Here is a 15,156-nt window from a genome sequence, read left to right as displayed (position 1 = left end):
CAAGCAGAGAGGCCTCAGGAGAAACCATCACTGCCGGCACCTTGATTTTGGACTTCTGGCCTCCAGAACTGGGAAAAAATAGATTTCTGCTGTTTAAGCCACCCGGCCCGTGATATTTTATTATGGCAGCCTGAGCTGACTTGGACAGGACGCGTGGTGAGAGCTCTGCCTCCTCCCAGAGCCCCTCCCACTCTGCTCCTGGCACCCCAGGCGGTCCCAGTGGCCACCCTGGCCCAGCTCTCAAGTCTGCCGGCTCTTCACCCCCGGGCACGTGCACTCCCCCAGCACCGGCCTGCTCACGCAGCCCCCTACCAGCGCCTCCGCTTGCCCACTGTACCTCCATCCCCTGTCCAGGAGCCCTAACGCCAATACGCTCTTCTCAGACCCACCACTTCCAGTCCCAGCCCTTCTCCATTCTGTGCGTCGGTCTTTCTCAATCTGACTGTAAGCTAACACCACTCCGGCACCCCAGCTTACCCTGGGTTGGGCTGAGCACCCATGGGAGGTGAGCTGTGGGTTCCAAGAGAGGCAGGTGGAGCCATGAGACCCAGGTCCTAACTTGAGCTCTGCCCCCAGGATATAACCTCCTCTTCCCTGGCCAAGGTCTCAGTTTCTGTCTTCTCCAAACTGCTGTCGTGTGCATATCAGAATCATGATTCCTCCTACCTCTGTGCCCAACTCAGCTCAGCTCTTTTCTCCTGACTAGTATCATTCGTGCAGTTCTGATGTGCTACAAACACATTTCATACTTATAAAAATAACTAAGGACCAAGATGAATGTGTGCGCACGCTCCATCACAGTGTAGTGCAGAGGCTCACGTGTGTGCTATGGGGGCAGGCAGCTGAGGCAAATGCCAGCTCTGCCTCATTACCAGCTGGGTACCTGACTTCCCCGGCGGCCCTTCACCCCCTTCCTCATCTGTGAAGTGGGAGAATGGCATCTACTGGCCTTTATTAAAGGCTCAGTGCATGCACACAGTGGGTGCTGGAGACCCCACCCCGCGGCTAGGTGTGATCATCGTTCTCCATCCTCACCTTCCCTCTTATACGCTGACCCTGCTGGCCTCTAGGACACCCCTTTCTCTGGGTGTCCCTCCTAAGTCTCCTGCCATGGCCAGAGCCCTGTCCTCAGACCGCTGTGCTCCCTCCCAAGGCAGTCCCAGGGCCTCAAACTCCTTCGACCCACTCAGCTCCCAAACTTCCACCTCTAGCCAGACCTCTTCAGACCTCCGGGCTCACAAACCTAGTGGCCTCCACGGCATCTGTGGCTCCTGACTCCCCTCCCTCCTTAAAGCCCTCCACTCTCAGTCAAGGGCCCCGCCCTCTCCCACTGGCGCAGCGGGGACAAATCCCGGGGTCCTTTCTCTCTCTCACACTCCACATCCAATTCATCCACAGACACAGCCAGAATCTGACCCCTTCTCACCACCTGCTCCTACCAGCTGTCCACACCACCATCACTGCTCCCCTGGACTGACGCAGCCATCTCCTAACTGGTTTCCTTCTTCACATAGACCCCGTCACTCTTCTCAGTACAACTGCCAGTACACTTGCAAAACCTAAGTCAAATCACTCCCCTCCCTCACACAGAGCCCTCCACTGGCTCCCTGTTTTATTCAAGATAGACACCTAAGCCCATGCAACTGTCAGCGGGGCTTCCACCTGTAGAGTACAGGGGACTATATCCAATCTCCTGGGATAAACCATGGAAAAGAACATTTTAAAAAGAATGTATAAATGTGTAAAACTGACTCACTTTGCTGTACAACAGAGATTGGCACAACATTATAAATCAACTGTATTTCAATTAAAAAAAAAAGAAATTAAAAACTGCTCCCAAACAAAAAAACTCTGAAAAAATTCTAGCAGGTAAAGATACTAGCCATCAGGAGGACCCCCTTTCTCTCACCTCTTCCCTCGCTTTCCTCAGAACCAGATGCCAGCACACGCTGGAAACATGCTCATAAAATCCTGTAAATCGCCACTGGGGGCTCTTTCAAGGAAGTGAAAGGCCTCTGCAGTGAGGAACTGCCAAGTGTTTCTGCAATCCGTTTCCTGGCTACAGGGAAGCCAGGACAGCCTTACCTGCCACCAGGTGGGCCCGGCTCCGGGAGCACAGAATTGCATTGAACTTGGACTCATCTGTTCCCAGGCGGTTCTCCCCGGCTGCATAGAGCTCCTGGACAGAAGATGGACAGATAGGCATGCAGGCCTCACCCCCGACTCCAGGCCCAGGTCACCTAGGACAGCTGGGCAGAATCTCTGGGCCCTGAAGCCCAGAGGGGAGGGAAAGGGGGGCAGGGCCCCAACTGAGTTCCATTCACTGTGCTGAGATAGATGCCATCCACACATCCCCTGGGCCAGGAGAGCCTAGGCCGCTGGGTCCAGGACAGGCAAGGAACCAAGGGGGCAGCAGCACAAAGGAAAACACAGGCTTCAGTTCTAGCTCTACTACCCTCTTGCCACAGGACTCCAGGCAGGTCACTGACCCTCTCAGTGCTCTCAGCTCTAACGTGGGAAGTGTGAATTAGATTCAGGGACACCAACCTGAAAGCCCGAAGGGGCCACTGGGTAACTTAAATGCAGGAATCAGGGCAGTTTAAGGCCAGAGAGTGGTGGGGACCATGGGGACTACACAGAGGTGCTTCTCAGCTGAGAACAGGACAGAGAAACAAGGCTCACAGCCCCCAGATCCACTTTTCATGCAGTGGTTTAGTTGCTAAGTCGTGTCCAACTCTTACAACCCCATGGCCCGCCAGGTTCCTCTGTCCCTAGAATTTTCCAGGTGAGAATACTAGAATGGATTGCCATTTCCTTCTCCAAGGCATCTCCCCGACCCAGGGATCAAACCTGGGTTTCCTGCACCACAGGCAGATTCTCGACCAACTGAGCCTGGGTCTCCTGTACTGCAGGCAGAAACTCTACCAACTGAGCTACCAGGGGAGCCAGAAATCCAGATGTCCATATGAAATTTCTCATCTTAAAGGCAGTTTCCCTATCTAGAAGCGGAAACACATAAGGCAATAACTATTACAATTGACAGATCGCAGCTATGGATGTGGACTTCATGTGATAGGTGCCTACCACTTCATTGCACACACCATTTTATGTTTGTAAATGGGAAGAATGTGCAGTTTCCTCTTAAGGTCTAAGCTCAATATACATGCCAATTGGTAACCTTTGAACCAGATGGCTCCAAAGTGCCTTCCGAGCCTCAGGTAGCAGCAGCTCGTGGACTTAAAGGCACCAATATTTGAGGGCAGAAGGTGCCCATCAGGGGCTCAGAGACCCCACAAATCAAGGTGAAGACAAGCAGGTCCAGAAGTAAGAAGGCAGAGTAGTTGGCACGAAACCCTTCAACCAAGGCAACCTCTGCCTGAGCTAAGAAACGGCCTGGACAGGAAACAGCGATGGAAAATCCCCACAGGGCCAAGGCCAGAGCCTGGGGCTTTGAGGATGTCCAGCCCTGAGTTCAGTTATGGAAATGGGGGTCCCAAGCCAGGGAGATGTTAAGGAGGGGTCCGGGACCAGGGCAGGGGCAGGCGCTGTCTGGGCACAGGGAGTGAGCGAGGCGTCTGGGCCTCTGTCCAGGCTCTGCCTCCAGGTCTCTTGGGACACAGCTCTGCCTTCCTGGGCCTCAGTGTCCTCACCTGGACACCTCAGTGCCCGCCAGCCCACCAGGAAGCCAGGGCCCTCTCCAACCAGAACTGCTACGGTGGTCTGACATCATCGGTGGGAAACCCAAACTCCTCTTGAGAGGCGCTTGGATGCCTGGACAAAGAGAGGAAACGGCCAGAGACAGTTCCCCCTTTGGTCTGCAGTTCACACCAGGCTGGGGACAAGGGCAGAATTCTCAGGCTACACAACTAACATGGCAGCTGGTTTCTAGGTTCAAATCAAAAGCTTAACAGAATAATGGTCTAGTCAATCAAACACAAGTACCGAGTCACATGAAATCCCACATCCATCACTGATCTACCAACTGTTAATATTATCCTACATGGTCCCTCCTACAGGGCAGGAGACTGAAGCCTATGAAGGTGGGGTGACCCGCTCAAGGTCACACAGTTAATAAGCAGCAGGGCCTGTGAAACTCAGAAAGTCTGGAATCCACTCCTAATCTTTGCTGTTTCCACCCCTCATAACACACGGAAGTGGGAAACGCCCCTGCTCAGGAAGCCAGGGAAGCGGCCATCACACTCACCTGCACATCTCTCTGGACAAGGGTCATGTCCACGTTTGTGCTTTCATCCCGGTTTCCCTGAAAGGAAGCAGGCTGTGAGGCAAGGCCACTCCTTGGAGTCACATCCCTCCCTCCCTCCCTGCTCCTCTTCCCTGTGACTCAGACGTCCACCTCTCCCTACCGTGGGCCCAAGCTCTGCCCTGGGAAAGTACCTGAGAGAGAGAGATGAGGAGCCGCTGGAAGTGCCCTGACGTGTCGCTCCGAATGGCTTCCTCCAGGGTCTTTTTGAACTCTGAAAGTGAGATGCAGGGAAGGGCCGCCCTGTAGCTCCGTGGACCAAGCTGCGCACCGCACACAGCCAACAGTGAGCCACAAGGAGACAGGCGGCCCACCCGGCCCCCAGGAACATACAGCTGGAGACCGGGAGGGCTACGACCCCCAGGCTGACCTGGCCCTAGTCACGCCCAGGTTCTCCCTCAGCCCTCCCTCAACCCCAGTCACCTGCTTCTGTGTAAACAGCAAGCAGGGCTGGGCCTGGGATGGAAGCCCAGTGTACTGGGGATGGCAGGAGATGAGGAGACAAGGTCAGGAAGGAAGAGTTCAGGCCCCGGGAGGGAGAGGGTGTGGCCCAGGCGGGTGAGGCCCTGGGGCCAGCCTCACCTGTCTTGTAGAGTCTGTTCAGCTCCCTGATGTGCTCGTTGCTGCGGGAGGCCAGGATCTCAATCAGGCAGGCTTCATCAGTGCCTGCCCCCTGCGGAGCCAGAGCGCACGACAGAGCAGGAGCTTGTGACAGCCTCCTTGCTGGCACGCAGGGGACAGCAGGTGCCATGATCCCGCAGGACACAAACCCCAGTGGGAGAGGCCACAGACACAGACCCACCCGTCACGCTGCTGCTGCTACCCTGGCCTGAAGCAGCCAAACTCCCACACAGTCCCAGGAAAGTCCCAGGAAAGATAGCAACATGGTGACAGGTAGAGGTCCATTTGAAGGATTATCCCCATTCCATCTTCCAGGACACCAAGACATCAGAGAAGTGTGGTGACTTGTCCAAGGCCACACTGTAAATGGTGGGGCTGAGAGGCGGACCTAGATCTGTTTTATTCCAAGTTCAGTCCATGAATAAGGTGACAAACTGAGAAAACGGTTTGAAAGCAAGAGCATGAACATGTGGGGAAAACCTGACTCCCACAGTGCAGAGGGGAGCATCTGGAGACACCTAAGGAAAGGGAACAACATTGAGGATGGAAGAGACAGCTGAGGAAGGGACAGTGAGGAGGCAGGGGACAGGGTCAGTAGCCTGGGTTCTGCATCGGGTTGCCTCTTGGTTCTGATGATCACTAGCTGTGTGACCTTCGGCATGTTACTTCACCTCTCTGTGCCTCTGGTTCCTTGACCATAAAATGGGAGTGATACTGGGGGCAGATATGGTAGGGTGTCCTGGAAGCAAGAGAATCAGGAAGGACTTTCTTGACATAAGAGAAACCATTTCTGGCCTAAACCATTTTGTGACCTAAGCCTGGCCACAGTACTTGTCCTTAAGGGAACAACAGAGCAATAGGCAAGATAACAAAACATATGTAAAGACCCTGGGTTCTGCGTCAACGGTAAAGACAAGCCCGAAGCACTTTCTTGAGCTGTTCTGCAGAATTTAAACCCCCTTGGGCACTCAACCACCAAAACAAATGGAACCTAAGGGATGATGATGTTGACCTTTTTAGGTATGGACTCTGTGGACCATTCAAGCCCCTTCATGAATATGCATGTGTTAGCTTAAAATTTCCCCAATTCTGCAGTTCCAGGAGACACTGCTTTGGGAAAGACCCCTGATGTTCTTACTCGCTGCAAGTAATAAATCCTTCTGCTTCTTGGGCTTCCCTGGTGGCTCAGAGAGTAAAGACTCTGCCTGCAATGTAGGAGACTCGGGTTCGATCTCTGGGTTTGGAAGATCCCCTGGAGAAGGGAATGGCAATCCACTCTAGTATTCTTGCCTGGAGAATCCCATGGACAGACAAGCCCGGCAGGCTACAGTCCACAGAGTCACTTTCTACTGCTCTTTGGCTTAGTTGTGTCTTTTGACACCCACGGAGAGATGAACCTAGTTTCAGGGGATGTCCCTTTGGGGCAGGAAGAGTCACTGTGCCCACTAGGCCCTGAGGAATCTTAGATTCCTTCCGGGGCACCTGCTCAGCTCACAAGGATTCCCCCGTATCTGTGGGAGTGGCCCCAGCCCATCCACAGGACCCCTGCTGAGGGTCTTGGCAGTCACAGGACTAGGGGGAGGCTGAACCCAAACAAAGTCCATCAAAACCTGCCTCCTGTTCAGAATTTGGATCAAGGGACAGCTGGCCTCTTCTATGGCTGGATCTCTGACAGGTACTCGGGGAGGGGCCCACAGGGATGCTGTACCAAAGAAGGAGAGGCACAGAAGCAGATGGAAGAACAAAGCAGACACTCAAGCAGCAGGCATGAGAAATGCTGCCCAGTCCCGTCCTTCTCCGAGTCAGGCTGCTGTCTCTATCCTCCTGATTCTAACCCCTGGCTCTGCTTAAGCTCCTCAAGAGTGTCCTGTTATCTGCTAACAACAGAGTCCTGATGCATGAGGATGATATCATCCACTCCTCCCACTCCTACTACCACTGATTTCCTCTGAACCCCAGCTCCCACCATTTAAGGCAGAGAGACTCAGATGCTCCCTGATGATGAGTGATGCCTCATTTGCCTCTTGGAGGAGCCACCAGAAGTTCCCTTTTCTACAGCACTTGGACCCCAGGAGCTATGCAGACAACAGTAGCTAATAATTGAGCTAAGACACACACGTGGTCTAGGTCTTTGTCCATCATGTCCACACACGCACAGAACATACACACCTTGATAGCTTCCTTTATCTCATAAGCATCAAAGAGGACAGGGGTCTTCATCAGGGCCAAGATTGTCTTCTCAAAGTTTCCTGACAGTTCAGATTTCAGATCTTTGATCAAATCCTAATTGGACATTTAGACAAACAAAAAAACCTATTTTGAGAATCCACGGAGGTGACCAATAGGGAACAATATCCCAGATCCAGCAGCATTTACAGAAAAGACAAACCTCAGGCCCCAGACTGACCTGCAGAATTGTAACCTGCATTTGAACCAGATTCCCAGGGAACTCAGAGCCCATTAACGTAGGAGAGACACTAGGCCAGAACACTAGCCTGCACGTACTAGCCTATATGTACTCAGTGGTTATCTTTCTATTAATAAGATCCAAAAGCCCCCAAATTCAAACTTCTATGTGTTCAGTACTTAAAGCCTCTTCCTTCAAAGAGAAATAACCTGCCCATGGTCTCGGTGAGTCACGGCAGAGCCAGGATAGAACCCAGATCCCTGGGCACCTCTCAGCAAACTTCAGTACCCTGTGGACTCTGGGATTTCTGCTTCAGAGCATCCTTTGCCTCTAGATGATGCCATCAGTTGAGAGCCACCAAGAAACGCCCTAACATGCCTTACGGTCCATCTAGGAGATTCAGGTTGCGGGGAAAAGCAGGAGTAGGCTGCTCCTATCAGGAGGATATGCCCTGATTCAGGAAGGAACCCTGACCTTCCCTGTGGGTCCCAGGAACCAACACTCACCTTCCCATATGCTGTCTTGAAGGACAGGAGGATCTGCTGCCGTTGTTTGTTGGAGCGACTACCCAGGCAGTCAATGATGGCCTGCTCGTCAGTCCCTGGTGGAAGGAGAGGTGGGAGTGGGCGTGGGGTCACAGGGATGCTCTGTGGCTAGAGACTTTCTTGGTCTGGGCCCTCCAATTCTCCTGAGCATCCGTGATACATCCCCACATCCACTCTCTTTCTCTAACATGGGGCCAGGCCGCCTCCACCCAGCGACCCCAGCCCACAGAGCCACTGTGTAACTGCCGAGGGAGTCAGGGGGAGGCAGCTGGGACTCGTGCCACCCAGGGTCTCTCACCAAAGCCCTTCATGGCCTTCCGCAGGACTTCAGCGTCTCGCAGGGGGTCAAAGCCAGATGCATCTGTGATGGTGCCTCGGTTTCCAAACTACTCAGACAGACAAACAGATAGACAGTAAGATGCTGCATTTCCTAGATGTGAGACTGCCTGCCCAGACTCTGGAAATGACCTTTCTTCTAAAAGTTGGGGTACCTGAAGGAGCCTGCAGTTGACAGCACAGGAGACTCAACACTGAGTCGGCCTAATGTGACCATCGCCTGTCCTCGTGTCCTGGCACTGAAGCATCTGCCGGGCTCCCATGGCGAGGAGCCTACCTAGAGCTGAGTCCTGATGCTGAAAATCTACCCTATGCCCGGGTCCTCCAGGCCAGGGCTCCAGATGAAGGGGAGGCCTCAGAACAGGATTCCAGTCTCTCCTCAAGGCCTCAGCACTGCACATCAGGGCTCCCCTAACAGGCCTGCTTAGCCCACTCTGTGCACATCAGAAACAGGTGTTCCTCCGGGATGCCTTCAAGTGTCCAGCCTTCACGATGGTACATGCAGACCGGCTACCTCCTGGATTCACTCTGGTTTCCTGGCACTGTGTTCTGGACTCTATGACCTTCTTGCCTGCTGGACTTCTTCCTCAAATGACGGCTATGCTCCAAGCACACTGGATTTTTCCTGCCTAAACTCTCCCTTGATGGATGATCTAGGACAAACTGGCTTTAACAGAGGAAATAAGCTGAGAGAAAGATGAGGGGAAGGCAGAGAGGGATGATGCAGAGCAGCGCAGGGGTAGGGGGATGTGTGGGTGTTGGGGAAGGAGGGGAATGGACCCTCTGACTAAAAATATTAGTCAACCACATTCCACTAGCCCTGTGCTTGGCTGGTTTGGCTGTGTAACCATGACAATGAATTCTAGGCTCTGCAAACATGAACTGCTCTCCAAAATGAGCCAAGAGCAGTCCTGAAAGAACCGCCAACAATTTTCCACACTCAAAGGGGCTGGTTTTGAGTCTGGGAGGGCACATCCAGAGATTAAAGACTAAGGGCCACTAGGCAAAGGCCTTTTGAGACAGTTCTCACAACGCCCAGGCAGTAAATAACACAAGAGGAATGAAGAGTACCTGGAGCGTTCAGACCTGCCTCGCACAGGGACCCTCTAACCAAGCTGGGACAAGCAGAGCGGCTCCCTGGGCCCTCAGGAGCGCAAGCAGGGGTGGGGAGTCCGTGAGAAAGCGACACTCTGAAAACCACAGTCAGACCTACAGGGCTGAGCCCTCCCGCATCCCTGCTAGGGGACACTAGGCCACGTGTCTCAGGCCCTTAGGGCCAGGCCTGGACAGGCAGCAGCACAGGGTTGGCACTTACCTGAGCTGGGGACACGGCAGGGGTGACAGTCCCAGAACCTGAGTACCCTGGATAGCTTGGCACTGGCTGCTGCCCAGGAGGTGGCACTGGTGACTGTCCAGGGTAGGTCATGGGCGGCTGTCCCGGGTAGGCCCCTGGGGGCTGCTGTCCAGGGGGCAACATGGGCTGGCCTGGCACAGGCGCCCCTGGGTATGGCGGATATGAAGGCATCCCAGAGGGTGGGTTTCCTCCAGGGGGCGGGTACATTCCATACGAAGGAACAGGCTGCTGGGCGGGAGGGGGCTGCCCGAAACTCCCCGGGGGAACTGGAGGGTAACCACCCCCAGGGGCCCCCGGGTACAGGTTTGGCACGTTGGCACCTCCAAACGTCCCGGACATGCTGGCTGCCTGAAAGTCCACAAAGCAGAGCCTTAGACTAACAGCCCTGGAGAGGTAAGGCCACACTCCATCCGTCTGTCTGCCCTTCCCCACCCTGAGCCCTGCAGCGGGCGCCCCGGAGCCACACTCAGCTCAAGCTGACTCCAAGCACCACCAGCCTCTCAGCAGGCCTACCGAGCCCACCCACCTGTCCCACATGCCCTCCGCCTGCACCTCTGACCCCTTAACCTGCCTGTGCACCACAGCACCCACACTCGCTGTAACACCACACCACTGTCTGTCTCCCCCCGGTGGATGGTAGCACTCCTAGGCCAGGGTTTTCTATCCCCAGCACCTACAATGGGCCTGGTGCAAATGCGACTACGTAGTGGTTGCACGGTCTACACTGCGCATACGTTTATCTTTAGATTATAAAACACACCATTTTATAAGCAAATCAAAAGTAGCACGCTTGCCCGTGTTACCTGCCCCCAGGCCCAACCAGGACAGTCATCCACATGTACAAACACAGACAACACACACCTGCATCAGTCACACGTGTGTGACACACACACCCCCCCTCACCCTCCTCCCGTCCCTATGCTGAGCACATACAGAAGGTGCTCAATGCATATTCCTCACCCCGACCCAATCCCCCAGCGCTGAAAAGAACCTGGAAGACCTCGCAGCCCAACACACTCCCCCACCCCTCACTTTACTGTCAAGAAAAACGAGACGCACAGAGGGACAGTGAACTGGTGGGAGCCTTGATGGAAACCCTCCTGTCCTAAGATACTGTTCGACACCCTCCGTGCTCTCAGGTAAACACACACTCCCCTGACACCATGGAAGCCAGCGGCCTTTCTCCCTCTGGCCCCACGAGAGTGGCCCCCAGGGCAGCCCAGTGGGCGGGCTGGACTCACCACTCCTGAGAGGTAGTCCTGGTTGAACTGCCCTGCATAGTTGGCCACATTATCCAGCCCGATGGGAGGCATGGTGGGTGGCGGGTAGCCAGCACCTCCCCAGGCACCGCCACCTGAAAGCAACACCCAGTCCATCAGCCCCCCGATTACCCACCAAGAGGACAAGGCGGAGACATCAAGCTCCCAGGAGGTCAGAGAGGAGGCCAAGCAGGGCCTTGGGCAGTCCTACAGGCCACAGTGAAAACGCTCAGGCAACAGAGTCTAGCCTGATCCTGCTGCCAGAGAAGAGAATAAGGAACCTTCCCCACTTTTCAGGGAGGAAGGCACCACTCAGCAAACACTCCCAAGACTCTCTGTGGGCTATTAAGGCAGGAGGGCCAAGGGCAGACCTGCTCTCCTGGGCTCACCACCATGGACCAGGAGTACAGACAGGTCACTCAGGGAGGCTATGCCGAGCCCAGCAGAGTGCAGAGCTCAGGGAGCGCTCAGAGTGCAGAGTGACGGAAAAGCACAGCGGGTGGGGTGGGCTGTCCTGCTGATCTGGTTGTATGTTGTCACCACACGTCTGTAGGAGGCAGGGAGAAGCCGGATGACAGGACAGAGGCAGACAGGGCTTGGCTGTCAGGAGGACAGTCGGAAAACAGCAGTAAGAAGCCCCAGCTCGGACACCAGCAGGACCGGGGCATGCGCCCTGAGCGAGCACTCAGCCATCCTGGCTCAGCTTCCTCGTGTGAAGTGGGGATAACTGGCGATGGCCTCGATCGCTACGAGGAGGATTAGGAGCTGCTGCCAGGCAGGGCTTCGCGGGGAGCCGGGTGAGTGTGCCTGTGGCAGCCCTCGCCGCGGCCTCACAAGCAGCACAGCAGCTGGCGTCCTGGCGGGCCCGTCAGAAGCAGCCCTGCCCACGGCAGCGGGAAGGCCCTGGGGCCTCCAGCGCGGCTTTCCAGCTCCGGGACACCGAGGACAGAGCCTGCCCAGAGTCACTTGCCAGTTCCCACTCTTCCTGCTCAGGGGCCGACAGAGGTGGAAGTGCTACTGGCCCGCAGCAGCAGCTGCAGCAGCAGCATCGGACCCTCAGCGACCACCTCCCCGTCCTGCGCGCAGGGCCCTGCTGCTGGGAACCACGCACCGCGCGCATAGGGCAGGAGGAGCGACGGGGCAACGGCCACCGCGCAGCGCTCCAGAGGACCCTGTGCCAGAGCCTCTACCCGGCTATCGCGGCCCTGTCTGGGCCAGCCCCGTGATGGAGATGCTTGAATTCATTTGCAAAGGAGAAAACTGAGTCTCAGAGAATGGGAACATGTTCGTCTGTTCCTATCAGCTAATATGGCGAGAGACTGAGGCCTGGCCTCATCCTGGCTCTTTAGAAGTGGCTTCAAACCCTGGCCTCGCCTGGCCCCAGGACCTAAGCTCTTCTCTAGCCCCTTCCCATCTGGCTGCACTGTGCAGCTATGAAGGGAGCAAGGAAATGACTGGAAAGCACCATCACTCCCCCACTCTCCATGCCTAGACCCTCTGACGAGAGGGCAATCCCTCCCCCACAGGCCCCAGACCTTCTTACCTGGTGCACCTGGTGGGTAGCCACCTGCGGGCGGGGGGTAGCCTGGGTAGCTCATGGCTAGATCTGAAAGGAAAGAGTAAAGTGTGCTCAGGCTCGGCCAGGGGCTCCCATTAGCTTTATTGGAGAACACTGACACCCACAAGTCAGCCCCAGCAGGAGGAGCTGCATCACGCCTGACCTGGGGTGGGGCAACCCAGCTCATCCTCTACCCACCAGACCCCTGCCAGAAACAGCAATCGGGGCATTACAGGATTCACCACCCACTAAAACCCTTCACCCAGGCTCCACTCCCACCTGTGCTGACAGGGGATGCTGCACGTGTGACGCTGCTCTCCCATCTCCTTCTCAGGGGGCCAGGTCTATCTGCCTGGATCTTCTTTGTTACCATCCATCCAGCATTGGGGAAAGCCCATGCTCCCATCTCCCTGCGCCCAACCTACAGACCCTGAGCAATCCACAGCGGGCTCCAAACTGGATCTGCCCCAAACTACACTTTTTGTTCTCCAGCCTCTGGTTCACCCACCAAGGGAATCCCCGGGTACAGGATGACCATCCCCAGAAATAAGGAGAGCCCTCAGGAGGGCTCATCTGATCAAGCAAGGCAGTACCATCCTGTCCCTACAGATGGAGCTCAGAAAGGGCAAGAGCCTTGCAGGTCGGCAGTGAGGGAAGGAGACAGGCCCAGAACCTAGAATTCTTGGTGATGGTGGGACACCTGCCCTCACAAACCCCTCTCTGCACAGATCCTTCTGCCATGTCTCATGCCAGCGGAGCTGCCCGGAGGGACACGAGCTGCTGTGATATCACAGTCTCAGACCATCAGGAAACCTGCTTACTCTTGCCAATCAGTGGCTATTACAATTTAAGAGGCACCCAAGGACCAGTGAAAGCGAGGAAACCTGTAGGCTTCCTTAACAATCACACCTGCTGAGCCCAGGTGAGCAGCTCCTCCTTGCACGCCCAGCCCCAAGCTAGTTCTCAAACTGCAGTGTGCGTCAGAACCCACCTGGAGAGCTTGTTAAACACACTGCTGGGCTCCATCCGCAGGGTTTGAGTCAGTAGAGCCAGAACTCGTATTTCTAACTAGTTCCCAGGTGATGTTACTGGTCCAGGAACTCTGAGAAACACCTCTCTAGACACCACTGCTACTGCTAAGTCGCTTCAGTCGTGTCCAACTCTGTGCGACCCCAGAGACGGCAGCCCACCAGGCTCCCCCGTCCCTGGGATTCTCCAGGCAAGAACACTGGAGTGGGTTGCCATTTCCTTCTCCAATGCATGAAAGTGAAAACTGAAAGGGAAGTCGCTCAGTCGTGTCTGACTCCTAGCGACCCCATGGACTGCAGCCTACCAGGCTCCTCCGTCCATGGGATTTGCCAGCCAAGAGTAATGGAGTGGGGTGCCACTGCCTTCTCCCCCAGACACCATTATCCACCTACAAAATTCTGGGCCGCCCTTCACGGCTGCACTGGAGAACTGCGCACGCTGTTTTTAAGGAAGATGAAGGGCTTCCTTAAGGTGCCACTGGTCCCCATGAGTCTGGTTCTCAGCCCTCTGGGCTTGGTAATTTATTTGGGTCAGTGGGTCCACGGGTGACTGCAATGGGAGGCCAGATGGTGGCCTAGTGACCTTGCAGAGAGCAAGAATTGGCGACCCGTGGTGTGGGCCAAAGACCTCCTCCCAAGCCCGCTGCGACGTGGCGACTAAGGTCCCCAGTGGTGCTGCTTTCAGTCTGAGCCCTCTGCCAGAACCCTGAGGCCTCGCTGGTGAGGCAGCACCCTGGGGATCTGAACTGATGGATGGGCCGGGAACCTCCTCGTGGAATAAAGAGGAGCCGCCCATCTGAAAACCAGAGGAGCTGCAGTCCTGTTCGCGACACCTTTCTCCCTGGAGACCACCTCCCAGAGGAATGAGCCTGAAGGCCTAACCCACAGTGCGATGGGAAAACAAAACGGAGGAGCAGGATACTGCCCTGTTCCCCACATCAAAGTAAAATGTCAGCCAGACCTAAGCTTCAGACTTCAGAAGTAGCCCTTATCCCCAAAGGTAAAATTAAGTTTCTGTGTAAAACCGAAATAAGGAAAATAACATAAAGACAAGAGAAAGGACAAACTCAGGAAAAACGTTTTATGGTAAGAAAAAGACCAATAACCTTTAGAGAAACTCAAATGATGCAAACTACGACAGAAAAGGACACTAGATGTTCACGCTCACTAACATGGTGAGGCTGGCCGAGTGAAAACACAGAGATGTTGAAATTAAAAATGACACAGTCTTTGACTCAGAAACTCTACTGGAAATCTATTTCCCAGATGCACTTAATTGTGACATTTACCACGACAACAAGAAGGAATCCCTAAATACCCACCTGCAAGAGGCTGGTTAAATAAATCACAACGGATCCATAGAAGTGGTACTCTGTATATTACATTCATGTATCTATATATTATATTATACACTTCAGAATTAGCCAGCTCTATGAGTGGTGATTTGAAATGATCGCCATTATTAATCAAGGTGTAGTGCTGTGTGTATGCTAACTTTAAAAAAAGAAAATGTACAAATTTAGCGCTGAACACACACACACACACACACCCTACAATCCCTGGAATGTTAAACAAGAAACTAGGTAACACTCATTGCCTCTGGAGGGGAAAACTGGAATAGAAATGAAATTCACCGTTCATATTTGCATTTCTTGCCACATGCATGTGTGCCTATTAAAAAAACAACTTTAAAAAAGACCCAATTCAGGTAGGGCTTTCTGAGCTCACTTGAGGTTGTGGCTGTTCTTCCAAGATTCGAATAACTCACACAGGGTCCATTCAGCGCA

General features: G+C 54.5%; 1 protein-coding gene across 2 annotated transcripts in view; it reads right to left on the bottom strand.

Moving 5' to 3' along the window:
• Positions 1-15,156, bottom strand: part of ANXA11 (annexin A11) — a 42,076-nt gene that overhangs the window by 4,065 nt on the left and 22,855 nt on the right. Inside the window, exons 2-11 of one of the 2 annotated variants that reach the window (XM_055537451.1) lie at positions 12,327-12,389; positions 10,766-10,878; positions 9,486-9,872; positions 8,133-8,220; positions 7,796-7,890; positions 7,052-7,165; positions 4,844-4,934; positions 4,396-4,475; positions 4,205-4,261; positions 2,086-2,179 (exon numbers count right to left, since the gene is read on the bottom strand). In XM_055537451.1, coding sequence (XP_055393426.1) covers positions 2,086-2,179; positions 4,205-4,261; positions 4,396-4,475; positions 4,844-4,934; positions 7,052-7,165; positions 7,796-7,890; positions 8,133-8,220; positions 9,486-9,872; positions 10,766-10,878; positions 12,327-12,381 — 1,174 coding nt within the window. In that variant the 5' untranslated portion in view covers positions 12,382-12,389. The remainder of the gene's footprint in view (positions 1-2,085; positions 2,180-4,204; positions 4,262-4,395; positions 4,476-4,843; positions 4,935-7,051; positions 7,166-7,795; positions 7,891-8,132; positions 8,221-9,485; positions 9,873-10,765; positions 10,879-12,326; positions 12,390-15,156) is intronic. The other variant, XM_055537462.1, reaches the window with a different exon arrangement.

The sequence above is a fragment of the Bubalus kerabau genome, chromosome 1, assembly GCF_029407905.1.
Source record: "Bubalus kerabau isolate K-KA32 ecotype Philippines breed swamp buffalo chromosome 1, PCC_UOA_SB_1v2, whole genome shotgun sequence".
In the NCBI taxonomy this organism is placed as follows: domain Eukaryota; kingdom Metazoa; phylum Chordata; class Mammalia; order Artiodactyla; family Bovidae; genus Bubalus; species Bubalus kerabau.
This window is presented reverse-complemented; position numbering and strand designations above follow the sequence as displayed.